The sequence below is a fragment of the Rhinolophus sinicus genome, chromosome 8, assembly GCF_057876585.1.
Source record: "Rhinolophus sinicus isolate RSI-liver-muscle chromosome 8, RSI-T2T, whole genome shotgun sequence".
Taxonomy (NCBI): Eukaryota; Metazoa; Chordata; class Mammalia; order Chiroptera; family Rhinolophidae; genus Rhinolophus; species Rhinolophus sinicus.
Genome location: NC_142508.1, coordinates 22,999,630 through 23,026,890, shown reverse-complemented (window position 1 = coordinate 23,026,890; position 27,261 = coordinate 22,999,630). Strand labels below are relative to the sequence as shown.

The following is a 27,261-nucleotide window of genomic DNA, read 5'->3' as shown; positions in this document are numbered from 1 at the left end:
TAGCTTTCAATTTACATGTTTACACTTTTATCTATACTATAATCATCTGTATTTTTTTAAACCTAGTGAGTTATAATGTATTTGAATATACACATTTATGTCTGCATTGAATATTATGCAATGGACAGGATTTTAACTGTTGCACTTGTCAGCTGGCCATCTCTACTGCAGACACCAGCCAATAGTCAGCTTTCACCCAGGAAACAAGATATAACATAATCACCGAGGAACTCAGAGACACTGACCCAACAATGTTCAGTAGACAACACCTTGTATATTCCTTTTTATTCAAAGCCAAAATGTTATTAAACATAATAGATTTAAAATCATAATATCCAAACACAATGCTTCCCAATAGTGTGAAGCACGACTAAAATTATTTTGATTATCTTTCAAAATAAATAACCTGAGTTATTCAGTTATTTCAACAATTCTTGTTACATGTGCTGAATTGTGTCCCTGCCAAATGCATATGTTGAGGTCCTAATGCCCAGCACCTCAGCATCTGATCTCATTTAGAAATATAGTTGTTACGGATAAAATTAGTTAAAATGAAGTCCTACTGGAGAAGAGTGGGCCCCTGTTCTAATATGACTAGTGTCCTTATAAAAAGGGGCAATTTGCCGACAGATGCAAACAAGGACCATGCCATGGGAAGATAAAGCAGAGATTCGGGTGATGCTTCTACAAGCCAAGGAACACCAATGACGGCCAGCAAAGCACCAGAAGCTGGGGGAGAGGCAGAGAACGGGTTCTTTCTCACGGCCCCCAGAGGGAACCAACCCTGCTGACACCTTGATCTCAGACTTCTGGCCTCCAGAACTGGGAGACAATGCATTTCTGTTGTTTGAGCCACTCACTTCATGGTACTTTGTTACCATCTTCATTTTGGGGATTTTTTTATTTTTGCTCTTCTGATTGGATGTTTTCTGCTACCTTATCTTCTAAATCACTGACTCAATCCTCTGCTTCATTTAATCTACTATTGATTCCCTCTAAGGTATTCTTCATTTCAGTTATTATACTCTTCATTTCTGACTGGTTCTTCTTTTATGTTTTCTATCTCCAATTTTATGTTTCCTATCTCTGGTGAAATTCTCCCTGAGATTCTTCAGCATTCTTATAACCAGTGTTTGGAACTCTGCATCTGGTAGATTGCGTGTCTCCATTTTGTTTAGTTCTTTTCCTGGGGCTTTGTTCTTTTCTTTCATTTGGGACAAGTTTCATTGTCTCCCCATTTTGGCTGCCTCCCTGTGCTTGTTTCTATGTATTAAGCAGGGCTGCTGTCTCCCAATCTTAGTAGGGCGGCCTTATGTGGTAGGTGTGCAGTGGGGCCCAGTGGTGCAGTCTCCCTGATCACCTGAGCTGGGTGCTCCAGGTGTGTCCCTTGTGGGGGTTGTGTGTGCCCTCCTGCTGTAGTTGAGCCTTGGTTGCTGTTGGCACATCAGTGGCAGGGATGGACCCTCAGGCTGTTTGGCTGTGAGGACTGGCTGTGGCTACATTGGAGGACCTGCTGTGGTGACGGGGCTGAACCTGTGGTGCAGGATTTGCTTTAGCAGGGCTCTGGTGCCTACGCAGTCTGTCCTTTGGGTGTGTCATCTGCAGAGGCACGCTGGGTGATGCTCCAGTTTGGTCTGAAGCTGGCCACCAGGTGTTCTGGCCCTGCCAAAGGCCAAGTTCTGCTGCAGCCTGTGCCCTGCCCAGGGCCACGTGGTATGAGCCAAAAGCAATCTGCTGATGGCAGCCAACCGTGCTGGGTTTAGAGATGCCTGGGAGAGGCCAAGCTGTGAACTGAGGCCACCTGCCACTAATGCTGGGCTTGAGGCTGCTCAGCAAGAGTTACGGGACGCGTTGAAGCCAGATGCTGCTTGTTTGACTTTATGAACCTTTGAGAGATTTTAGGAAAGTCTGCAGCATGAGCCAAGACAAGCAATTTTTATGGGAAAGCCACTGGAAGTGGCATGAGTGTGTCTGTAAGTTGGGTGGAGGGGGCGTCTCAGGGAATCACCAGGGAGGGGTGAAAGGCATTAGCCACGTTAATGAAGACTCAGATACAGTGGCCGCCTTTGCACACTGGAAGGGGGCGGGTTCAACAAAAGAACAATGGCTTCTGCCAGCACTTCTGTCTCGGAGAAAGCTGCCCTTGAAGGCAGACAGTACAGTTCCTCCCTGTATCTCCCTGGCACCTTTCAAGCTGCTGCCCCAGTGCTGGAGCTGAGAGTGAGTAAGTCCGTCAGCTAGTAAGTCCATATGTGGGCCCTTTAAGAGGAATGCCTGGGACTCCATCCGCCCTCGGTCTTACTCAGCCACAATCTCTGCTCATTTTCACAGCCAGAAGTTATGGAGACTTGTCTTCCTGGCACTGGAACCCTGGGTTGTGGAGCCTGGTGTGGGGCTGGAACCCCTTGCTCCTCCTAGGGGGCACCTCCACAGCCCTGATATGCCTCCCAATTTTTAATCACCACACACGGGTGTGGGACCAGTCTGTTCCATGTCTCTGCCCCTCCTTCCAGCCTCAAGGCGGCTTCTTCTGTGTGTCCTTAGTTGTAGGACTTTGATTCAGTTAAACGTCAGGCGATTCTCAATGATGGCTGTTCTGTAGTTTAGTTGTAATTTTGATGTGGTCGTGAGAAGAGGAAGTACAGTGTTTACCTGCTCCACTGTTTGGACCAGAACTCCAAATCCTGATGTGTTTTGTTTTAAAGTTTCATTACTTATAGCTCTACTGTGTTTGTATGTGTGTGTGTGTGTCTATGTGTGTGTGTCATGTTACATGCGGAGGTTTTCAGCAGTGCTTTGTGGTACCCAGGTACTTGACTAGAGATATATCTTGGAAATGATTCCAGCCCCTCAGTCTGAGCAGCTCCCTTACCATCTGACTTACATTTTGAGCTTCTATTCTATTCTATTCTATTCTATTCTATTCTATTCTATTCTATTCAAGACTGCAATAAAAATTTCTGTAATGATAGAAATGTCTTATATCTGCACCGTCCGGTACAGAAGCAGCTAATCCTGACAGGCTGTTGGACACTTATTATGTGGTTTGTGCAATTGAGGAAATAAAATTTTTATTTTATTTCATTTTAATTTAAATAGCCACTTGTAGCCATTGGCTACTAGGTTTGATGGTTTAGTAGTTCTGATTTTAATTTGAAAATAGGATTCCACTACTAACAAAATTTGAAAAACACCACTAAAAATGAAGAACTAGGAAAACTGGTAACAAAGCAATAACTGATAGTCTAATAAACTCTCCCAGAAAACACAAATATGCAAGGTTCTTGGGCATGTGACACTTGATTTTAATTCTAGTGAGCATCTGATTTCATTACATCAGCTAACTAAAACTAACATCACTGATCATTAGCCAGCAGGGGGAACTGAAGAGTAGAGGCCAGTATTTTCTCTGGAGAGTGCGATTTCCCCCCCCTACATTGTTTTAATCTATGTGGAGGCCCTAAAATAGATATTCAGGAACTCCAAACTACATCTTCCCTAATATCCAGAGTTAGCTACACACTCTGCCTGTGTGTGTTTTCAAAGGACCCCTAGGACGGGGCAATAGAACTTGATTCTAGACAACACAGTTTAAATTCCAATTAATTCTAAAATCTAGTCTTTCCCAATTTTCTTTGTTAAAATGTGATTAGTGTTCAGCTTTTTATATTGATTTTTAGCTTTATTCTATCTCTCCACATAGCAAAGAAAAAATTTAAGGCCCTTTGTATTTAGACAAAAGAGGAAAATTCCATTGGGAACTTATTGATTCTTTACTTCAGTCGCTGTAAGAAAACTTGTATCTGTAAACTAACTATGTGTCCTTACCTCCTGATAAAGGTCACTGAGGTCCTCCTGGTGGGCCTGTTTAGAACATCCTGGGAATTCCGTTACACAACAGGAATCTGGGGGCCAGTCCATTTCTGTCATTTCCAACCAGTCAGTGAAATACACCACTCCACAGCACTTGAACTGCAAAAGAATGGTCAGGCTCAGAAACTACAAAAATATTTTCTTAATTTATAGGAGATTCAACATTAGATTTCTTAATTTTTTTTCAACCCAGGAGTAAATTCACTTCTGTTATCACCTAAAGATATGTGTACATTCTATACTGATGACCGAAGTATAGTTAAAGGCCTCCATAATGGAACAATTCTGAACAAGAATGCCCGTAACAGATGAAAACAGATCAGGCATGACTGAGTCTCCTTCCCCAACTGTCAGGTCCTCTCTGAGTGATCATATAGCAACAGCGTTAATATTCACAACTAACAAGACAAATCACTGAAAGCTTGTATTTATCAGTAAGCCCCCAGGCATTAAAGAGTAGTTAATGTACATGTATCTGCCTAGTTGCCAGTTTAATCGCTTAACAAATTCAAATATTAGATTAGAAGTTTATGTAATCTCCGTAGAAAGACTTGCTGACGAAAGCCCCCACCACAAAGATTACCAGATTCAGATTCATCAACCAGTAAAATTTGCAAAACTTTTGAGGTGTAAAAACATATATTAGGCCAACAAAATGTAATTCAACCAAATGAGATTCTTGAAATAAACTGTCACAACTCTATCACCTTAATCTCAGAAGAAATGAAGTTCCTTCAGCTTTCATAAAGTTAGATTTTAAGAAAACCAATGACATCTTTTTCCTTTTTGTCTCACGTCACCAACAATTAGCAAAAATTTTCTCTGGTCAAAGTTTCGATTCACTAAACCTTGTAAATTAGGTTCAGAATAATTAACTATGAGAATTTCCTGTCCTTGGGTAGATGAGGTGTTATTCTTCCATATAGTGAAAAATAAGGACTATGTGAAGTCACTGAGAAGAACTCTGTCCAGAGTGACTGGCTGTGCAAATTACGCTGCCCAGCAGGTCTGTCTGTGCCCAGGACTAACACTGAGTCATAAAACATCACAATCTACCCTTTTAAAATCCAGCAAAAATCCACTTTAAAGAATTCTGAACTTCTCATGTAAAATTCAACAAGAAAAATACTAAAAAATGATTTTACATTTTTTTCATGTGCCTAAATATCTGATTTTAAAAAAGAAAAAAAAATCACCTTAAGACTATTCTAAATGAATTACTGAACACTATGAGTAATACTAAAAATTTCCAAGAAACTTTAAAAATATTTTCAGTATTTTCCTCTTATAAACTTGTTCTAAAAGCCATGAATATACTATAAACATCACAAATTAAGTCAAACATAACTTGACATCACATATTTTATATGTCATTCGGTATCCATAAAAAAACATACATAGTAAAAGATTGTACTTTCTAAAAACCATAAACTGTTACCTCTCCAAGTCAGTCTTTTAAAATTCTTGTACCCAGAGAAAACCTACTTTTCTCATTTCCTAAGGAGATGTGTTTTTCTATGCTGATGACAGAACAGTTCTTGGAACACTCTAACCCCATCCACAATAGAACAGCCCATTTATCTGGCCTTGTCAGGAAATGAGGTGCTCCACAGAAATGACTTTTCCAAATAACTTAAGCATATCACGTTCAGTGCCAAACATTTTTTTTTAATTTTAATAAGTCACTGAGATATTTTTTCCTTTTTACATAGTTGTTTTTCTTCATCAACAGAAGATACTGAATTGAAACTTTTCTTGAAAACTCCCTGAAGCAAACCCATTATTACGCTACATGTGACTATGGGTTACATCTCCTTGTAGTTTTTCTGCTTCCTTTAAAATTGCATCAAGATAGGGTCACTCTTGCTAACATGGCATCCAACTTAGAAAATTCCACCACAATTTTACATATAAAGAAACTGAGACTCTGATGGGTCAAGTAACTGGCCAAGATCACAGAGCCTGTTTATTCCAAAGACCGTATACTCCAACCACTATGTTAAAAAAAACAACACATATTTTAAAGGCAGTGTTTTTTTTTAAAGGTATTAAATAAACATTACTAGGGCTTACATGAGAGTCCCCCAAATTGAGGGACAGGCACAGAACCGCACTGAATGACAAGTCAGGAAAACTGGGGCTTGACAATGTCACTTTCAGAGGTACCATTTCTTTTGTAAGAGGAGAGTTATGGCTGAATTGTATGCGACCCCAAATTCATGTTGATGTTCTGATCCCCACAATGTGAACAGATTTAAAGACAGGGTCTTTACAGAGGTAATTAAATTAAGGTCATAAGGGTGGGCCCTAGTCCCATATGGCTGATGTCCTTCTAGAGAGAGGAAATTTAGACACAGACACACACAGAGGGAAGCCAGTGTGGAGACACAGGGAGAAGACGGCCATCTACAAGCCCAAGAGAGAGGCCTCCAAAGAAACCAACTCTACACACCTTGACCTCAGAATTCCGGCTTCCAGAACTCTTAGAAAATAACTTTCTGATGTTTAAACCACCCAGTCTGTGGTGCTTTATTATGGCCCCAGCCCTAGCAAACCAGTGCAATGGGCTTTTAAACACTCTTTCGGGATGCCCAGAGATCTTTACCACTGCCTCTAAAGTGAAATAACCCTATGACAAAGAGGAGGGAATTTGTGTAGCAAATGTAAAAATACGTGTACTATCATCCGCAGTGTTTGTACATTGTCTGTGGAAGGGAAGCTCCTTGTCTTACCATTAGGAGAAAAAAAAAAAAAAAAACTTGCTTTGTTTTTTAACCTGGATTGTCATGGTCTACATCACAAATCCCGGAAAATAAACAGCAGTAAGCAGCTTCTACCCAGAGCCGTAGCTGAACACAGCATTCTATAAATTTCCTAATGTGTTACTTATTTTCCCTCATGTTGTTTTTAGTACAGATGAACAGTAAACAAACAAAGTCAGGAAGCATTTAAATAAACAGGAAATCTGTGTGACAATGATAATTTTCACCATCTCAACAACTCTAACACAAAGGGCCAGATTTGGAGATTTTTCTGAACTTGAACCTCAGCCAGTATCCAAGACAGAGTAACTGAGCAGACAGCTGGATGTCCATCATGTAAGACACTGATTCTCAAATGCTTTGTGACCCAGCTCTAAATAAAATGAAAGGAAACGGATATATTTGGTCATCTGAAAATGTCATACCAATCACAAGGAAACCGCTTGGGAGAAAAGCTTGGTTGGAAGCAAGATCTATGACTAACTTCCAGTCACCAGATTTTAAACACCTAAATATAGTCCCCATTAGAGAAGACGATTGCGTTCAGTGCTATGTGGAAGTTAGGTAAGAAAAACTAAAACCACCTATACTTTGTAATGTTTCTGTTAATAACCACAGGTTAAATGAGCTCAAAATCATCTCATTCAAGAACTCAACAAGGTAGGTATTTCATTATCCCCATTTTACATGTGAGGAGACTAAGGCTTAAGAAAGTTAAGTAAATTATAAAAGTTGATGAAACCATTAGCGGCAATCAGGATTTGAACCACGGTCTTGCTGACTAGAATGTTGATGCCTTTCATGACACATTGACTCCTAATTCTCAAATGAGCATGATCATTTAAAAAATGTTCAATGATGCTTAAAATACAGGTAAGCCGTGAAAAATTATCTATTCAAACAGAACTTGGATATTTATTGAGCGAGTCTCAGAAAAAGGAAACCTGACAGTAGTTTAGTCAAAAGGATTTTAAGGAATTCTAAACTCTATGTGAAGTGTGTGGAATGAAGAGACAATGGCAGTGTACCTGGGAAGAAAAGCAGAGCCTGCAGTTCCTGAAGGCTTTCTCAGCAAAGAATCACAACAATGGTAACTGAATCACAGGCTTCCCTTTTCAGCGCAGAGAAAGCGACCAAAGCCAAAGCTTTGAACATTTGTGTTGAAAGTGTGCCATTTATTTCATACCCTCTACCTCATAAATTGTAGCATTTACCTCTCTCTGAAAAAAATTCCAAGCGTGAGTAAGCCATCGGTATCTAGGTAAGCCATAATTTGTCATTCTGGCCTTCAAGGTGATCATGTCTGACCACTGTACTGGAACCTGGAGATAAAAAGCAAAATATCAACAACTGTAACACACAAAGACACACACTCAGACACACCTACATTCACAAATTCACAAACGAAATCACTCATAGTCTTGTACACATACTTGACAAATACTGTTTTAAATTTATATATGGGGCCTAAGTTAACACAGAGTTACCAAATACTTACTGAACAATCTCCACATGTCGATTTTTGTACTAAATGCCGAGGTACTTCATGTTAAGCAAACTAATGCAATATCAAGTGCATTATATGCCAATATCAAGTTCAAGGAAATCACAAAAGAAGTAAACAAGTATCCTACAGATACACCGGAAGCTCCTCATAATGAATGATGGCTGCTGAGAAATGACCTTTGCTTTGACTTTATAAAGTTGTTGTTCTTTGAAATGACTGCAGATTATGGTAGTACTAAATAAAGGGAGAAGCATTGAGAAAAAGTTCAGCTCAGGTCAAGCCTCACTCTGGAATAAGTTTGTAAACACCTTTTCAAAAATTGGATTTCAGAGGCATACAGGATTTTTAGAAATATTAGTTCCCAAATTAAAGGATGTTTTGTGTTTCTATTCTCAAGTCACCGAGCTCCGTGTCCCTTAACAGACGGTTTAATTGTGACAGAGCTTCAGGTACAACACAACAGCTAGCCAGCACATCCAGTCAGGACGTCACTGTTTTTTTCTACAGTGCCGCAGGAGAAAATGAGGCATCAAACCCTAGGCTCACCACACATGCAGCATGAAAGAAACTCTTGAGAACCTGCATAGACATCCACATCTGATGTATGGAGAAACATGGACCAGGCTTAAACAAGCAAGCTTGACACAAACTCAAGAATTAGATTATTTGGAAATCTGATTTTAAAACACAGTAATATCAACAGGACTAGTTTAAAAATTCCTGAGCACAGAAATTCTTCATTTTTTTTACCTTTGTTAATTTTCATTACTTGGAAATGCACAATACAAAAGAAAACACTCCAACACGTGGGCACACAACTTTGTTCCCTACATAATGGGCTCACTGGGCATTGTTCCTTCAACAAAGTTCAAGGCACTAACCAAAGTTCAAGCTACTCACTTTAAATTATTAACATCTTATATCCTCTCAAGCATAAAATAAGTGAAAGTGAAATAAATTCTCTAGCTATTTATAATCTTAAAAAATATTATTGACAGGTCTTTTTCTTGAGAGAAGTAATAATAAATAGGAGGTGACTACGTGTAAACAGCAGAAATAACAGGGAAACAGACTGTCTGATGTCAAATCTCTTAATTTGGTTATTAGGACGGTCTTATTTTTAATTTTATTTTCCAAAATAAATACAAGTTGTTTCCCCCTTGTGACTACAGTCGATCCAAGTCTGAGGTTCTGGCACAAAATACTGTGACCTGGCCATAAAGGAAAACACATTTATTGGCTCCTTGCAGGGAACAGCTCGGAGCACAAAGCCCATTCTATGTAAAAGCTGAGTTCTGCAAAATTTGGCAGCTAATAAACTTTAATGGCACTTTTCACTCACACTGCCATTAATACAAAAGCCATTAAAAAACAAAACAAAACAAAACAAAAAAGAAACCTGACAAATTTTTTTCAAAGGGACTACTTTTCACATTTTCCTTTTCAACAGCCCTTGCTCTATCCTGGTGACTTAATGCAGAAGATTTCCACATACAAAAGAGTGATGTATGCCCTCAACTGAAATGGTGATATGCACCCATCTAGTACCACTGTGATACTGAGAAAATGTTTGTAGATGGCTCCTTAACAGAATAGAAGAAAGTATCTTAACAAGGATGAATTCCTCTCAGTTACCTCAAGTTTCTTAGAATTATATTAGAATCAAAACATTTCCATTCAAATACCTTAAATTAATCCATTTCGAACTTGTTTTAATTTAAGAGATTTATCAAATATTGGTAGGACTGAAACACCATACAAACCATTTTTAAAATCCACAGATAGTAAACTCATTTCTAAAAAAACCTTTTAATTAAAATAATACAACCCAAAGCTGAGGTGAGGGGATCAAGAATTAATTATACGATTTACTATCTATTGCTTGAATGTCAAAGAGATACATGTATTTCTAAGAAACAGAAAAAAAATAAAAAGACCACCTCTTTACAAATAAAACACAGAAATGGAGTCCCTAGAAAAAAATAATTTTTCACTCCTCTAAATATACAAAATTTCTAGGGCACGGAGGGAAAATATGATTCTCAAAGATGACAAGAGCACTCTTAGTTTAATAGGAAATGTAGTTTTGAAGAAAATTCTTACTTTCATATTTAATTGGTTAGACTCTGCCCTGACTTTTCAACTTTTTTTTTTTTTTAATTGGGGAAGGGGAACAGGACTTTATTGGGGAACAGTGTGTACTTCCAGGACTTTTTTCCAAGTCAAGCTGTTGTCCTTTCAGTCTTAGTTGTGGAGGGTGCAGCTCAGCTCCAGGTCCAGTTGCCATTGCTAGTTGCAGGGGGCGCAGCCCACCATCCCTTGTGGGAGTGAACTGGCAACCTTGTGGTTGGGAGGATGCACTCCAACCAACTGAGCCATTCAGGAGTTCAGCGGCATCTCAGCTCAAGGTGCTGTGTTCAATCTTAGTTGCAGGGGACGGAGCCCACTATCCCTTGTGGGACTCCAGGAATTGAACTGGCAATCTTGTGGTTGAGAGCCCAATGGCCCATGTGGGAATCAAACCGGCAGCCTTTGGAGTTAGGAGCATGGAGCTCTAACCGCCTGAGCGACCAGGCTGGCCCCGACTTTTCAACTTTTAATAGAAAAATAAATAACCATAAAGATTCTCTTCTAACTGAGAGTTGTCATACCCCGGAAGCATACTCCTGGGGCAACGCTTCAGAGGGCTTTTCACAAGGATTCAGATGTGTGGTGGTGCCAAAGCACCGTTTACATATAAACTGGAGTATGCAGAGTACCCACTAGTCTGCAATTCCCACTCAGCATTCACAACGGTGTCACCGTACAGTGTCACAGCGGTGTCACAACGGTAGCAGATTCACCCTCAAATCTTCAGTAACGGTGTCAGCACTGTAAAAAACTTCAATTTTCTTACACAGCTGCTGAAATGTTTCTCAGAAACAAATAGTACAAAATAATCTCCCTCTCTTCTTAAGAGCTCTTTGATTTTCAAAAGTTGAAGACTCACTGGGGGAAATCTGTCACCAATGCAAATGTCCAGGCCTTCTGCCCCTCCTTCCTCTGCCTTCCTTCTACTCTGATTTAGCAGATCTGGCCTAGGGCCCCATCATGCACATTTTTAAGACTGTGACTCCTTCTGGAGACAATCCGAGGACTACAGGTTGAAAAGCATCACCTTCCTGAAACAGAATCACTCTGCGATGCTTAAATGGGGAAATCTCACCTGCCACCAGGAAAACGGCCAGCAATCCAGACACGCAAAGGTGTTGGACCTCAGGGTGATATATTAGGTTGGTGCAAAAGTAATGGTGGTTTTTGCAATTATTGTTAACCTTTTAAACCGCCATTACTTTTGCACCAACCTAATAAACGCACCCATTTTCACCAATGAAGTGAACAAACATTAACTAAGTAATAATGTCCAATGCAAGCAAGGGTGACGTGCAAGTGGTAAACCGAACATGACTGCTACAGTCTTAAGATTGAGAAACTCTCATCCTCATCCATTCTAACATACCTATATAAAAGTTGTTCCAGTGGTTTCAATTACTAAAATGAAAAAACAACAAAAAGCTAAACAGCTGTTTTCATGTAGCTAAACATCAAACTGTGAGTGTTTCTAGACTGGGGTAAACACACAGCAACCCTTCAAATAACTTCTTAAAGTGGAAGGTAGTGTAGCTTGTTGCAAAATATTATTACACCTTATGGCTTGGAACTATGCTTTAGACACAAAAAATAAAATGTTGCTTTTCAGAAGTATTGGGACTATACACTGTTATCACATAGCATAAACATTCCAATTAATAACCACGTGCCTAAATTACTCCAAAGTATCTCATTTATAAGGCTGAACTGGATATTGTTTCATATTGTGCTTATAGTCCATTTTGAACTCACCATAATTTCCTGCTCATATGTCCAAACACCACAAGCCAGTTCTACACAGAAAATGACAAGTAAACTTCCAAAGTACTGTAGAAAAACAGAAAATCAATGCTGTTAGAATACAATCAAAGTAAAGTATGGTCATCAGAGACAAGCTAAATCTTATTCAGCATTGTTTATCCAAAGGACAAGAAAACAGGCACAAACCCGGGAAGCTCCGTCAGGAGTAGATGGAGAAATTTCAGCAGCTTTAGAGACATCTGCAGACAACATTCAACACTCACCTAAGTGGGTCATTTGAATACCATGTTCCCCCGAAAATAAGACCAGCCGGACAATCAGCTCTAACGCATCTTTTGAAGCAAAAATTAATATAAGAGCCAGTATTACATTATATTATATTATATTATATTATATTATATTATATTATATTATATTATATTATATTATATTATAAAGACTCTGTCTTATAGTAAAATAAGACCGGGTTTTACATTAATTTTTGCTCCAAAAGACGCATTAAAGCTGATTATCCAGCTAGGTCTTGTTTTCAGGAAAACACAGTAGTACTCTGTCTATCAAGTAATTTCATAATTAATTCACTCAAGAACCCTGTGAAATGTACAGGACTACGTCATTTTACAAATGAGGAAACAATACAAAAAGTAGATAATGTGACATGCTCAGGAAGGCACATAGTAAATTGTGAAGGACCAGAGCATTGCGGCCTTGTTCTTTATGCTATAACTTGCCACCTCTCCGGTTCTGGAGATAACTTTACAGAAGTGAGTAGTAAATGTGTGAGAAAGAATGGGCTCTCTGGAAGTTCTCTTTACTAATTCCAACAGATAGAAAGTAATGTCACTGCTGTCAGGAATCTTCCACTCCATCTATGGCGAAGTCAGGATGGAGGGGCCCAGGAGGGACAATTATTGATTATTCCCCTTCACTGGAATGCAGTTCCACTGAGCGTAAGGACTTGACTGTGTTGCTCATCACAAAGCAAAATAGGTGCTCAATAAATAAGTGTTACCATGAAAGGAATAATAAAAACAAAGCCGAGTGACATGATAGTAAGGGGTTGGGAACATCCTTGGACCGGGTGATCAGGAAAGGCCTCTTGATGACGGGATTTTTAAGAGGCGTCAGTAACCACAAGGAGAAGGTGATGCTGTGAAGATCTGTGGGAAAGCAATCCGGGAAGAGGAAATATCAAGAGCAAGGCCACCTTTCAGGGTGAGGTAGTCAGTTAAGAACTCAGTTAACTGGAGCACAGAGGGGGTACTGGGATGCAAGGAGATGACATTGACAGGTGCAAAGAGCCACATCCCCGTGGGCTGTTTTGTGAAATCTGACCCATAGAAAAGTAAGGGTGTGATCAGAGCAGCTAAGCAGAAGATTGGTGAACTAGGATGGTAACAGGAAAATGGGAAGAAAATAGACTGATTTAGGATTGTGAGCCATCAAGACTTGAATGTTGAGTTTCTCTGCTCATACTTTTTGCCAAGCAAAGGGTAGGGGGAAATAAAAAATACAGAAACTCTGGTTTTCTACTGCCACGGTGTATCCCTTATGGTTTAAAGATAGAAATCACTACTCTTAGTTTTAATTTGCTTCTTTCATATTAAAAAATAAAGAATAATCACTGTGTCATCTCTTAGACAATAATGTGGCTTAAATATAATAATTGGTTCAAAAGATAAAGTAGTATTTTCTTAAGGGGGGGGTCCCACCATACAAGCACTTGTATTTTCAGCATCTGTAGTACTCACAATCAGGTACAATACACTCAGGCCATTTCCAAGTGTTGCCTTACTTAAAGATTTTAGCCTTAAAGTGATTATTACAGGAAATTTTGTGAAGACAGTTCTCCAAGTCAGTTTTTCTCCATACTTTCTTTAATGCTTTACCTAAGAGACTGCTAGACTCGAACAATACTGTATTTTCACCTTACATTACAAAGAGACCAACTGTTCAATAACTGTATGTTAGATCAATTTTCTTATCTTCGATAAGACCCTAGGAAAGAGTGAGACTCCAGAAAAAAATTACACTATAGGATACAGTAGTTCCCCCTTACCCATGGTTTCATTTCCTGCGGCTTTAGTTACTGGTGATCAACCGTGGTCTGGAAATAGTAAATGGAAAATTCCAGAAATAAACAAGTCATATGTTTTAAACCACGGGCCCTTCTGAGTAACGAGATGGAATCTCGAGCTGCCCCGCTCCCTCTTCCCCAGGACCTGAATCATCCCTTTCTCCAGGGTCTCCACGCTCTGTACCTTCCCTGACCATTAGTCATTTAGTAGCCGTCTCAGTTATCAGATCGATTCTTGCAGTATCGCAGTGCTTGTGTTCCAGTAACCTTTATTTTACTTAATAATGGCCCCTAAACTTAAGAGTAGTGATGCTGGCAATTCTACGGATATGCCACAAAGAAGCCATATAGAGCTTCCTTTAGAGAAAAGGTGAAAGTTCTCAACTTAGTTATTGTTAATCTCTTTCTGTGCCTGATTTATAAATTAAACTTTATCACAGGTATGTATGTATAGGAAAAAGCATAGTAGGTTCGGTACTGTATGCGGTTTCAGGAATCCACTGGGGGTCTTGGGACATATCCCCCACGAATAGTGGGAACTACTCTAGTTTACATTTCTCAGATTCCTAACCTAAATTCTTTACACTGGGCTAGTAAAACATAAGTTAAGCATCTCCAGGGTTGCATATGTAAAGCATATATATTTAAAACAATCTCTCATTACAAATTCAAAACTGAGATCATCAATCGTGGGAGGGAGACGGTAAGGTCCCTATGAGTTGGGAACTCTTTGACCCCTGGGAAAAACTCTAAAACGATTGTAACTTTCTGATTTCCAGTGTTCTCATTTGATGGAAGTTTTCTCATATAAAACAATTCCCCTGTTTTTATTCCATTTACACTCAGGGGCACAGATTTGACCTTGAGAATGAAAATACAAGCTCATCAATATTATAAAACTTTCTTGGAACAAATTAAAATTAAAATTTAATTCAAATAAAATATTTATTTTTTACAAATGACACTGCCCCTTCATGGTCAGCTATCTGCTTTGTTGTCATTGCATTAGACCCAAACATCCAAATCTTCTCATTCCCAGGAAAATTTTAAATGTTAAACCCATTCTTAATATAATATACATAGATCAACCTTTTACAACTACATTTTCTTTTTCTGTGAGCTCTGAGTCCTTGATAAAGTCATGCTTATATTGATTATTGCACAAAGAATCACTCTGCCACTATTTGGTTTAAAGGCTGGATCTGAGTGAGGCACCAATAAAACACAGTGTTAATCCACAGTTTCAATGGAACAAAATTAGCAAAGAATTAAGTGACAGCTCCCGCTGAGCTTTGTTATGGTCAGAAGTGTACACACATAGCACATTTCACCACAGATCCATCTGTTGTCCTTGACAGTATTGGGAGCGTGTACCTTGCAACGGCGTTGCCACGTGCCAGCAACTCTCTCCACTCTTCTCCTTGAGTGCTATCCTACTACCGTGTTTCCCCAAAAATAAGACCTAGCTGGACAATTAGCTCTAATGCAGCTTTTGGAGCAAAAATTAATATAAGACCAAGTGTTATATTATATTATATTGTATTACATATTATATTATGTTATGTTATATTATATATTATATTTTATATTGTATTATACCGGGTCTTATAGTAAAATAAGATGGGGTCTTATATTAATTTTTGCTCCAAAAGACGCATTAGAGCTGATTGTCCGGCTAGGTCTTATTTTCGGGGAAACACGGTAAAAGGCAGGGAAATAGCTCTGAATGCGGAGCCATAAACTGAAGTTCAAACCCAGCTCTGCAGCACACTGTGACCCTTTGGCAAAAGCATAAACTGCCTGGCATCAGTGTGCTCATCTACATAACGAAGATAAAAATAAAGCCTCTTCACTGTTAACATAAGGTTGACTGGAGACATGGGAAATAGTTTGAACAACTGTAAATGCACCAAGCCTTATCCAAATGCTACTCTGAACTCGTTTGTGAGATACAATCCAACGCTGACTTGTCCTTTTCGCCTGGATGTAAGCTTCATTCCCTGCACTTTCTTCCTTGTCAGTGTTTTCCTGTGTTTTATCTCTTGTTCTTTACCATTTGACTTTTTTTCCTTCTGTCTGTGTATCAGGGTTTCCCTGTCTGCTGTACATCAATCCTCGGAGGCTTCGGCTTTTAAACCAGTGGCTGCCTCACCCGCAATCACATTTAACTGCCAGCCCATCGGTTCTGACTAGCAGGGATCTTGTTCTTAAACATTATTGCATCCCCAGTGCCCAAGTCACATAGCAGGTGGTCGATAAATGTCGGTGGAAATAGTGATCAGCTCACCAACTAAAAACAAAACAATTTCAGATTTCCCTGAGTTTCCCTGAACCCTGAGTTTCTTATTATCATTTGACTCCCTTTGATTTCTGCTTACACGTTTCTGTTTTAAATATTGCCTCTCTGTTTTATGATGTGTCTTTTTTGTGGACTATACTATGATAATTTAGTGTGTCTTTAAACATTTAAGACAATTTACATAGCTAAAGAAAAGGAACAGACTCTCCCCATCTTTCCTGAGTTACTATCAACTACACATTTTAAACAAATGAAGACTGGAAAAAGCATGTGTTTATACAAGGAAATTAGTATGTAATTATTTGCATTACAAGCTATTTTATTTGCTTCAAAATTATTCAATACAGAGTTCCTTAAAATAGCTAAATTCTTATGCTGTACTTAAACTAAAATGTGCATTCTATAAATAAGTTTTATCCCTACACACATGTTCATGAAAAAAATTCATCAAACAAAGCAAGCTGATCATAGGACACATCCTCAAAATGACGCAATTAGTGATTTTTTTTTCACCAAATCTCTCAAGCTGAGAATAATTACCTTTAGTTAAAAAAAAATAAAATGGGTTAGACAACAGAAGATTAGATCAAACAGTGTAGGTGAAATTGCTCTGTTGACTATTTTTTTTAACTATACAAATAGAAGAACATGGGGTCTGAAATAAAATAGACCTGGCTTCAGATTCTGGCTGTTACATACCCATTGGATGACCTTGAACAAACCTCTAAGCCTCAGTTTCCTTATTTGCAAAATGAGGATGTTAAAATTACCTTGCAGTATTGTGCAAAGGAGTCATCAGGTAGTGTGGTCTCATAGTAAGCACTACCCACAGGGTAGCCATTTGTAACCATATCGGAGTATCTGTTAGAATACAGCCTCCATGAGGACAAGAGGTATCATTATGTTTTAAATACTTAATATACTGCCTGGCATAGAGCATGTACTTAGTGTGTATTCCTTGAGTAGATGTAACTCTGATTGGAGGATGATGGTGAGTAAAACTATTTATCTCCTCCTAATTCTATCAGTCACAACCACTAAAGGATATCTAACCCTACAAGCAAAATCCCTGTCCAGTGCTAATATAGATGGTATTTTTATAAACATCTTTATTTGGAAACTAAAGCAGGAAGGGTGTGGAGGGTGGGGAATCTAATTTCTTTTTTAAAAATACTGAAATCAATTCATCTGTTATTTTAAACTAAGGTTAACCACAGAATAGCAAGAACGGCATAGGTTACCAGTCCCTGTGTCCACTTTGAGGAGGAAGGGAGGGGCATGAAATCCCACCTTCCTGTAGAAGCCCCTGGTGACTTATAGGTAGATGTATCCCCCAATAGAAATAAATGGAATTTATTCCCCCTATTAAATGTTTCATCTCATTATATGTGTACAGACAAAATAATAAAATTTCAAGGAGGTCTTTTCTTAAAGAAACATTTATTTACAAAAATGACCTGGTTCCCTGACACCCCCAGGATTCTCCCTTAAATAAAGCAGACTAAACACATACCTTTATCCCTTCTCCTTCTTGAAATTTCACTAAAACATCAATAATGGGATATTTTAAAATGTATAAAACCCATAGATAAAAGAAAAGGAAAAAGACACAACAGCAAGTATATTTTGGAAGATGTAAAAAAGATAAAAAGAGTGGCAAATCTTTCAGCAGTTCTTCAAATGTTTAACCAGTAGCGGGGCAAGTTGAGAACAACTTGATTGACATTACAAAGACCCCAAAATGTTCAGGTATTGGCAGCCCCAGATACTTCTGGAAGTGGATGAAGGTAGGTCTAAAAAAAAGGATGACTTGTTGAAAACCTGTTTAGGAAGAAGTTAGAACTCTCAGGTCCCTTGTCCATTCTATGTAGCTAGGGGACTACTCACTCCCACCAATATAGAAGTTGAGGGGCGCGTGGTTATTCTGTGGAAACAGTAAAACAGAGTGTGAGGACTGGAGGACAGTAGGTACAGTAGAGGATAAAGTACAGTACTGGAAACAGAATTGAAGTTCACATTTACATACCTTTTCCACAAAGATTTAAAGCTCAAATCAAACCAAAACAACACTGGATACAATACTGGAAGCTAGAGGATAGTGGAAGAGATTCTTCAAATTTCTAAGGAAAAAATGATTTCTAACCTTTAATTCTACAGCCAGCAATATTGATATGTGAGGGTACACATATAAAGCCATTTTTAAGCATACAGGCTTTTAAAAAAATCTATCTCCTATATTTGCTTTTTCAGTAAACTTGGAAGATGTCTCCCTAAAATGAGACTAAAGAAAGGAGGACAATGACTTGGATTCCAGGAAACAAGGAATCTAAACCAAGAGGGAAGCAGAGGAAATCCCAGAATGGTAGTAGAGGAAATGCCCATAATGGAAACAGCTTCAGCAGGTCTAGAACATTCTGAGAGCGAGAGTTCTTAAAAATGTCATGGATGGAATACCCAAAATATTTGAAAATATAAAGAGAAAACCTACACTAGGGTTTGGGATATTTAGAGTTGAATTACACAGAAACACATAGAAAACAAAGAGTTGTTAATTCCAAGAAAAACAAAGCATTATTCCAGAAAGAAAAAGTAAACCCAGTACTTTACCTGGCCCAGCTGTGAATAGCATTTACATAATCATGATTGTATAAACACTGACCTAACCAAAATTATGATATGTCCGTGTTGAGGTGAGATAGGACACATGCATGGGCAGGGCAGGGGGGCAGGAGGGCAGGAAAGGGTGCCAGTTCTTCATCTTCCATAAGAAGTCCACACGTACCGCTCAAAATCAAGAACTAAAAAAATGAGAAGAGTTACATAAATGTGTGATTTAGAGATATAGAAGTAAATTCCAAGGGAATTGGCTAAAAGGAAAATCGAGTCACTTTCTCTTAGGAGATGAAATGGTAGGGGTGAAGACTATATTTTTTCATAATAAACAATAATAAGCCTTTTAGAATGAAATTAACTCTGTAAATTATGTGTATGAGGCACCCTGATAAAAGTAAAAACAAAATTAAAACAAACGACAGCCTCTTTGAAGCCTTCACACCAAAGAGAAAAGAGGTGGTAGCTGAAGGTTTTTATATATTTGACATAGAAAAAGTCATTCGGAAATGGCTGAAAATTGTTAAGTAGCCCAGTTAATACTACATGGTTATTGGGAATAAAGAGGGTGGGAGCATTGGACATTTTATGCTCAGGTACCATCATCCTTCTGCTAACTGTTCCCTCAGTAGCACAAAATAGGAGTGCTCTAACAAAGTAAAAGTGTGTACTTAAATGTAACTTAGAGACCCCACCCTGAGGTCTCTTTCACTAGCCTCTGTTTGGAAACTTGGATCTCTCCTACAATACTGCACATTAAAACCACACATACAGTTTGCTCATATCAGTGTGAGATGGATTATTTTTTGGGATACTTCGTTTCAGTCACAAAATTATGAAGCTAAGTATTCTGTGTTATTGGCAATTTCATTCAATGAGGGAGGCCTGGATTTAGTTTCTTTGCAGAAGAGTGAGATATGTGTATATATAACTAAGTATTATAACTATATAAAATTAAAAGTCTATAAAAAGATGTAAAAAAAATCAAGTATATATATATATATATATATATATATATATATATATGTGCATATGCAAATGTGTATATGTAGGTGAATACATAAACAGGTATGAATGCGCAAATCATTTATTGTGCCAGAGATTGACATACAATTTACTCCTCAAAAGATTACAAAAATATCATAACTTCTATTTTTTAAAAAAGAGAACGTGGAGCTAGGCTCATTCATCCATGAAGGAAAGACAATAGAACACTAAGTTTTTCAGAGCACAGGCTCTGAAGCCAAGTATCCTAGAGTCAGATCCCAGCTCTACCACTTCATAGTCGGACAAACCACTAACCTTTCTCAGAATAATAGTGCCGACCTCATAGTATAGCTGGGAGAATTTAATGAGTGAACACATGAAAAGCACATATAGTAGTGGATGACACATAGTATGTATTACATTAGGGAAGTTGGTGGTGGTGTTAGCAATACTTTACAACACATCACCTGTAGACCCCCGACTTCTGGGCACACATGCGTGTAAGCACATGGTCACACATGTACACACAAAACTTTTCTTGTCTTTGAACTAAGGAAGAATGACTTAAACCCCCTAAAATCCCATATTTGACCTTTTACAATAGAAAAGAAAGACAGACAGAGAGACTACCAATAATATCAAAAGTTTAAGGATGGCCAAAAAAATTCTTTCCTATTTTCTTTTACCTAATATGGCTAGTTAAAGGCACAAATGCTGCTTTAATTGTTATGTCAAGATCCTTGACAAATTATAACAACAATTCCATCTTCTTTTTATATTTTTAACTTACATTAAGTCAGTCAGATCAACTTCTTTTAAAGTTGATTATAAAATTAATTTTTGTTCTTATTCATATTTTACAATTTGTATAATGAAGTATAGTGCCATGTAGCCAATGAGTATTTAATAGTTCATTAAATTGAAATCTAATAAAAGTACTTATAAATGAAACTGATTTATTTTCTTTTTACATATTTACTTCTTTACTGTTAATAATGGATATTAATAAAATTTCTAAGAAAGTAATAATATTTTCTTTTATATAAAATATTCCAAATAGTCTCTACTTTGGGGAAAATAGATTATTTTTAGATTTTCATTTCTAACTTTTATCAATTTAATGAAAACAAAAAAAAAAACAATCAATTTATTGAGTGCTTATATTATGGAGAATATTCAACTCAATAAACAGTTGAGAAATATAGGAAAAGATACTTTTGATTATTAAGAGCTTTTCTATAGAAAATACATTCTAATAATATAAAACTTATGCTCATTCTGTCCAGCTTTATAGAAAGAATACTATGAGATATATATCATCTAAAGGAAACAAAATACCCTATATCTAATCTACCACAGATAGAAAAAGCAGTTATTTTCCAAACTATTTTTTTATTTAAATACAAAACTAGAAAGGAATTTTTACGTTAAAACAAAATTATAATGTCTTCCTCGAGCACTTTTACATAAGTTTCTCTGTTCAAGCAAGCAGATAATTAATCAAATGCCACAGAAACTCCTCAGTAAAAATACACTTCACTGAGAGAAAAATAAAAATTATAAACACTAAAAAAGTTATTTTAACCTGCTACTCTCTTTATTTATAACTAAAAACTCAGATCATTATTTCATAAGTAACATTTAACCTATTTTGAAATACAAAAGTCAGATTTGCTTATCTTGGAAAATTAATACAACCTGAGATTCACCTCCCCCAAATAAAAACTATTTCAAAATATAACATACATTACTGGACATTTTAATATTTTAAAAACACGGTGCCTTTTGACTCCTATCTACATGCTACATAACCAACACTTTTAATAAACAAAACGTTTGATTAAAGGCCCGCATTCACTAAATGATAAATGATAAACTCCAGTCTCCCCCCTGTCAAATACTAAACTCTGCAAGCTTTCAGTGCTAAGTATGTCTATGTCAGTTATTTATTTTTCCTTTCCCGGTGATTGGAGGTTTAAAAATATTATATTACTTATAGTTAGTAAATAAAAGAATTCCAGTGCCAAATATTTGTACAAGATAATGGAACAGCTGACATTCTGTTAAGAATCCACTGGAACTAAACCACTAAGTCCAAGAGCACTTGCTGCTTAAAACACACCCCCACATAAAGCCTGTTTCAGCCTCGTCTTGAAATGGTGCCATAGCAGACTTGGTACTTTCTGGAGGCCATTTATTCACCATGTTCTATGTCTACCCACAAATGTTTCAAAGGAAAGGCGACACTAAATATTCTTTCTTTTAAGAATCACAAATGGAATGAGTTCAGTCTAATTTAGAAAAAGCTAGAACTATAAACCAGTTTTCAAAGAAACCAAGTCTTGTAACTCCAGAGCCCATTAGAAATTCAAGCTAAAGTAAGCAAGTATTGGTACGCTGTGGTCCTTTGTTCATGCTTCTATTTGAATAAATAAAGAAAAGTATTTCCAATAATGTATCATAATTTACTCCCCTTTTCAATTTTATGTACAGTAGTACTTGCTGAGCTAACTTCTGTATCAAAGATGTCAGGGAAATTCAAATTGGTATGTGTTTGCTTCATGTGCTGTTCAAACTTTTCACCAGAGAAATGTGTTATACCAGGATGTGAGGCACTTAGTCAAGGGCTCCGGGTACCCAGAGTCAATGGTCTACATCATGAGAGGTAAAGCATTATGACTGAGGCAACAGAGTAGCTGGGTATTCTAGACAGGTCACAACGTGGACAGTTTCTTTGTAAGCTGGGTCTGCATGCTCAGCCCCACCTCAGAAGATGTACAGGCTGTTACTGGTCTTTAGAGAGGCTGTCTCGACCTATTATTGAGTTATTCCTCAGAACGCAAGACAGGGATCCCAGAACCTGGACAGGAAAGTACCAATAGGAAGGAGCCTTAGAACCTGGACAGGAAACTACCAATAGGAAGGAGCCACAGAAATGTCCTAAGAAACACAGCCAAAGTATCACTAGACTCAGTTCTGATCCAGGTCATGCCTCTTACTCCCACCCAGCCAAGGTGGCCAGATCCCTACCAAACACAAGGGACCTTTATGACAACACCTTTTACATGACAACAGGTTAGGAAATAGGCAATTTTAAAAAATAATGTTTTATTAGGTAGAATGGGAACTTTTACTTGACTATCTGCCAACAACTTTTGAATGTATCTATAGCTATAGCTCTATGTCTGTGAAAGTATCTTCTCCTAAATCACATTCTTTTAATTGTTTTGCCTTTTTTGCAGACAAGATATACACTTGAACTTATTTGTATATATGCTCCAGAATAACCACAAACCTATTAGTTAAGAGTATTAAAGGAAAATGTCTCTTTTAAATTGTTCATCTTTTTTTCTTTTCTTGATAAATCAGTTCAAGCAAAAACACTTTCTTCCTGAACCAAAAATTTATTTTCTTCCTTAAAAAGAAAAAAAGTATAAGATCACAACCTGATTAACCATCATGCTTAATGCACAGAGAAAGAAAGCCATGTGTGAATAATGATAAAAGCATTAAATTCTCACTGAAGTTGCCCAAACATCAGCAATTCAGGTTAATTGACAGAAGAAACACGTTGAATTAAATAGGGTGAATTACAGAATGATTTTAAAGAAATACGATTGTTACAAATAGTTGACTATAACAATATTGAAAAGTAGAGACCCTTGAAGACATGCTTTTACAGACAGATCAATGATGATCCGAAGGGAGTATATGTATCACCTGTAGGTAAATGCTTCTAACATGATAGAAACGTTTGTTCTCAAACAACTGAAGCAGTTCTATAACAATCCTCTGAGACTAGTGAACTGTTTATAGAACTTCTTCCCCCCTCCCGCCCCCCCGAGACTGGAAAGTTGCTGTAGTGTTCCAAAGAACTACTGTTCTAACACTTCCACAAGAGTCCTTAACGCTGGCTTGTCTCCCTAAGGGCATCTTAGCCTGGCACCCAGTGCCTACTTTAGCTTGATAACTATATTTTTGCTATGAAATCTGAACTAAACACATCCAGCTTAACAGAATTTTCTTTATAATGTACATCTGGAAAAAAGTGCTAAAACTAGATAGACTTCCCCACCTGAGTACCTTCATTCATCCACCAGTAAAGGCACAGTGTTAGAATAAAACTATGTGTTCCATTCTCTCTTCTATCATTAAAAAAGTTTCCCTAAATGTAAAGTCATGTTAGCCCAGAGTCCAAGACCAGGTAACTATTTTCTCCCACATAAACGAGCAAAAGGCCAAGAAGCAAGCAACAACAAACACTGCTACTAGGGTTATGTAGCAAAACAGATCACTTCACATCACTCTTCAGCTCACAAAACTTCAAATTGCAGAGTACGTAACTACAATATTAAGACTCTCCATGATTTTGTCATAGGTCACACAGCCAACTCTCAGCCCTGTATACTTGGCACATTTCCACCCATGACTTACACAATGCCCCTCTCCAAACATAACATGAGCAAGTCTTATCAGTTTTTCCCTCCACTAGTATTTCAATCCCTCAAAAGTACCTTGCTCCCCCAGCAAGCATCCTTCTGTAAACCATTGCCCTATCCCTGCCCACCAACCAAATAAAAGAACAGACTAAAGCTCCAGAAAAAGAACTAAACAAGATGGAGACAATCATTCTACCAGACCCAGAGTTCAAAACACTGGTTATAAGGATATTCAATGATCTCAAGGAGAATTTCAACAAAGAGACAACCATAAAAATGGAGATAGAAAACATAAAAAGAAACCAATCAGAAATAAAGACTACAATAACTGAAATGAAGAATACATTAGAGGGAATCAACAGTAGATTAGATGAAGCAGAGGATCTAATCAGCAGTTTAGAAGATAAGGTAGCAGAAAACACCCAAACAGAACAGCAAAAAGAAGACAAAAAATTTAGGATAGTTTAAGATACCTCTGGGACAACATCAAGTGTAACAATACTCACATCATAGGGGTACCAGAAGGAGAAGAAAGAGAGCAAGGAATTGAAAACCTATTTGAAGAAATAATGATGGAAAATTTGCCTAACCTGGCAACAAAAATAGACATACAAGCCCCAGGAGGCACAGAGAGGCCCCAAAAAGATGAACCCCAAGAGGTCCACACCAAGACACATCATAATTAAAATGCCAAAGATTAAAACAAAGAATATTAAAAGCAGCAAGAGAAATGCAGTTGGTTACATACAAGGGAGCTCCCATAAAACTGTCAGCTGATTTCTAAGCAGAAACTTTGCAGCCAGAAGGGATCAGCAGGGAATATTCAAAGTGATGAATAGCAAGGACCTATAACCAAAATTACCATACCCAGAAAAGCTATCATTTAACTGAAGAACAGATGAAGAACTTCCCAGACAAGAAAAAGCTGAAGAAGTACATCAACACCAAACTGGTATTACAAGAAATGTTAGAGGGACTTGTTTAAGACGGAAAAAAAAAGTTGAAGAACAAAATGGCAATAACTACATATCTGTCAACAATTACTTTCAATGTAAATGGATTAAATGCTCCAATCAAAAGATAGGGTGGCTGAATGGATAAGAAAACAAGACCATTCCATATACTGCCTACAAGAGACTCACTTCAGATTGAAAGACACACATAGAATGACAGTAAAGTATTGAAAAAAATATTTCATGAAAATGGAAACAAACAAACAAACAAAAGCTGGGTAGCAATACTTATACCAGACAAAATAAATTTTAAACAAAGGCTACTACAAGGGACAAAGAAGGGCCCAGTAATCCCACTTCTGGGTATTTATCAGAATAAACCCAAAACGCTACTTCGAACACCTAAAATTAATATAAAATAATATTGAATGTCAACTATAACTGAAAAATTTTAAATTGGGGAAAAGGTAAGAGGGAATAAGAGGCCCAAATTTCCAGGTATAAAACAAATAAGTCATGGGGATGTAATATACATCATAGGAAACATAGTCAATAATACAGTGATAACATGGTACGGTGTTAGATGGTTGCTAGACTTATGGTGATCACTTCTTTAGGTGTAAAAATGTTGAATAACTTTGATATATACCTGAAAATAATATAATATTGTATGTTAGCTATATTTTAATAAAAAATATTTTTAAAAATAAAGGAAATTCAGAGATAAACACATTTTTAAATAATTAAAATGTATTGCTTCACAGGAATACTTAATGATACAACTACAGAGTTTATACATTTTAACTAAAATTTAAATGTGTTTGTCATCGGAGTTGAAAAGATTAATCTTAATCTGAGCACATAATCAGGGCCTGTTAACACACTTTATCTAAAAAAGGGGAAAGATATATGGATGACAATTCTGAAAATGTAAGTTTTTTTAGATTTATGAAATTTCATGAAAAAAGCCTAACTAAAGTTATTCATAAGGAATTATTTAGTCATCCACTTCATTCGACGCTGTATATGAAGTCAATATTAAACATCACATTTCCAAAACACTTATCGCAAAGCTACTTCCCTCACTGGCTTAAACAATTTGTCTCATCTTTTACATGTGATTGTTATATGCCCTATTGTTTTAACTGTACATTTAGGGACACCATTTCCTGAGTCATCTAGACAGGTCTGTGATTTTAAATGAATGCCTACGTTTCATGTTTGCCAAAGGAAGTCAATAGACCAACAGTGGGGAAGCTGATGAAAAAACAAACACACTGCACAACTGCTGAATTCACATCAAGGTAGCATTTGCTGAACCAGTGACCAGCAGTCACAGCGGGAAACAAGACTTTGAACAGCACGTGCTGCAGAGAAATACCTGAATTGAACTCTGCACACACAAAGGCCATGCACCCGATCAATGCATATAGATTTATAGGGCTGATAATTTAACCAGTTATCTCAAATGTGTATATTAAGAAACAGTATATAAACAAAGCTCTAAATGTTTACTATGACAGAGTACACCTAAATTATGCAAGGACAGAAATACAAATACTTGAACTAGTCACACTTCCACCTCTGAAGTAAACAACAAGTCCAATGAGCCCTCAAAACCCTGTCACAAAGAACCAACACTGAAGCCTTGAATTTCACACAATTGTTCTAGGCCCCAGTGTCTGACACAACATTTACTGTTAAAGACATCCGCTCACATGGTTTGCTGGGGCACCATTAGGAGCAATCACCCCAATATCACTTAAGAAACAGAAGTGGTCATGGAGTTCTGTCTTAGGTTCTTGTGCACTCAGTAACGAGACACACACACTGATCCTCTAGACCCAGAAATGCCTAAATCGT

General features: G+C 37.5%; 1 protein-coding gene across 8 annotated transcripts in view; it reads right to left on the bottom strand.

Annotated features, from left to right (window-relative positions):
• The window catches only part of TSPAN12 (tetraspanin 12), a 93,439-nt gene that overhangs the window by 17,303 nt on the left and 48,875 nt on the right, over nt 1–27,261 (bottom strand). For 6 of the 8 annotated variants that reach the window (XM_074315668.2, XM_074315667.2, XM_074315674.2 and 3 more), the window contains 3 exons: nt 12,025–12,099; nt 7,850–7,957; nt 3,829–3,972 (listed from right to left, as the gene is read on the bottom strand). In XM_074315668.2, coding sequence (XP_074171769.1) covers nt 3,829–3,972; nt 7,850–7,957; nt 12,025–12,099 — 327 coding nt within the window. Of the gene's footprint in view, nt 1–3,828; nt 3,973–7,849; nt 7,958–12,024; nt 12,100–19,068; nt 19,208–27,261 lie in introns of all 8 variants that reach the window. The other 2 variants (XM_088799957.1, XM_019750029.3) reach the window with 2 other exon arrangements.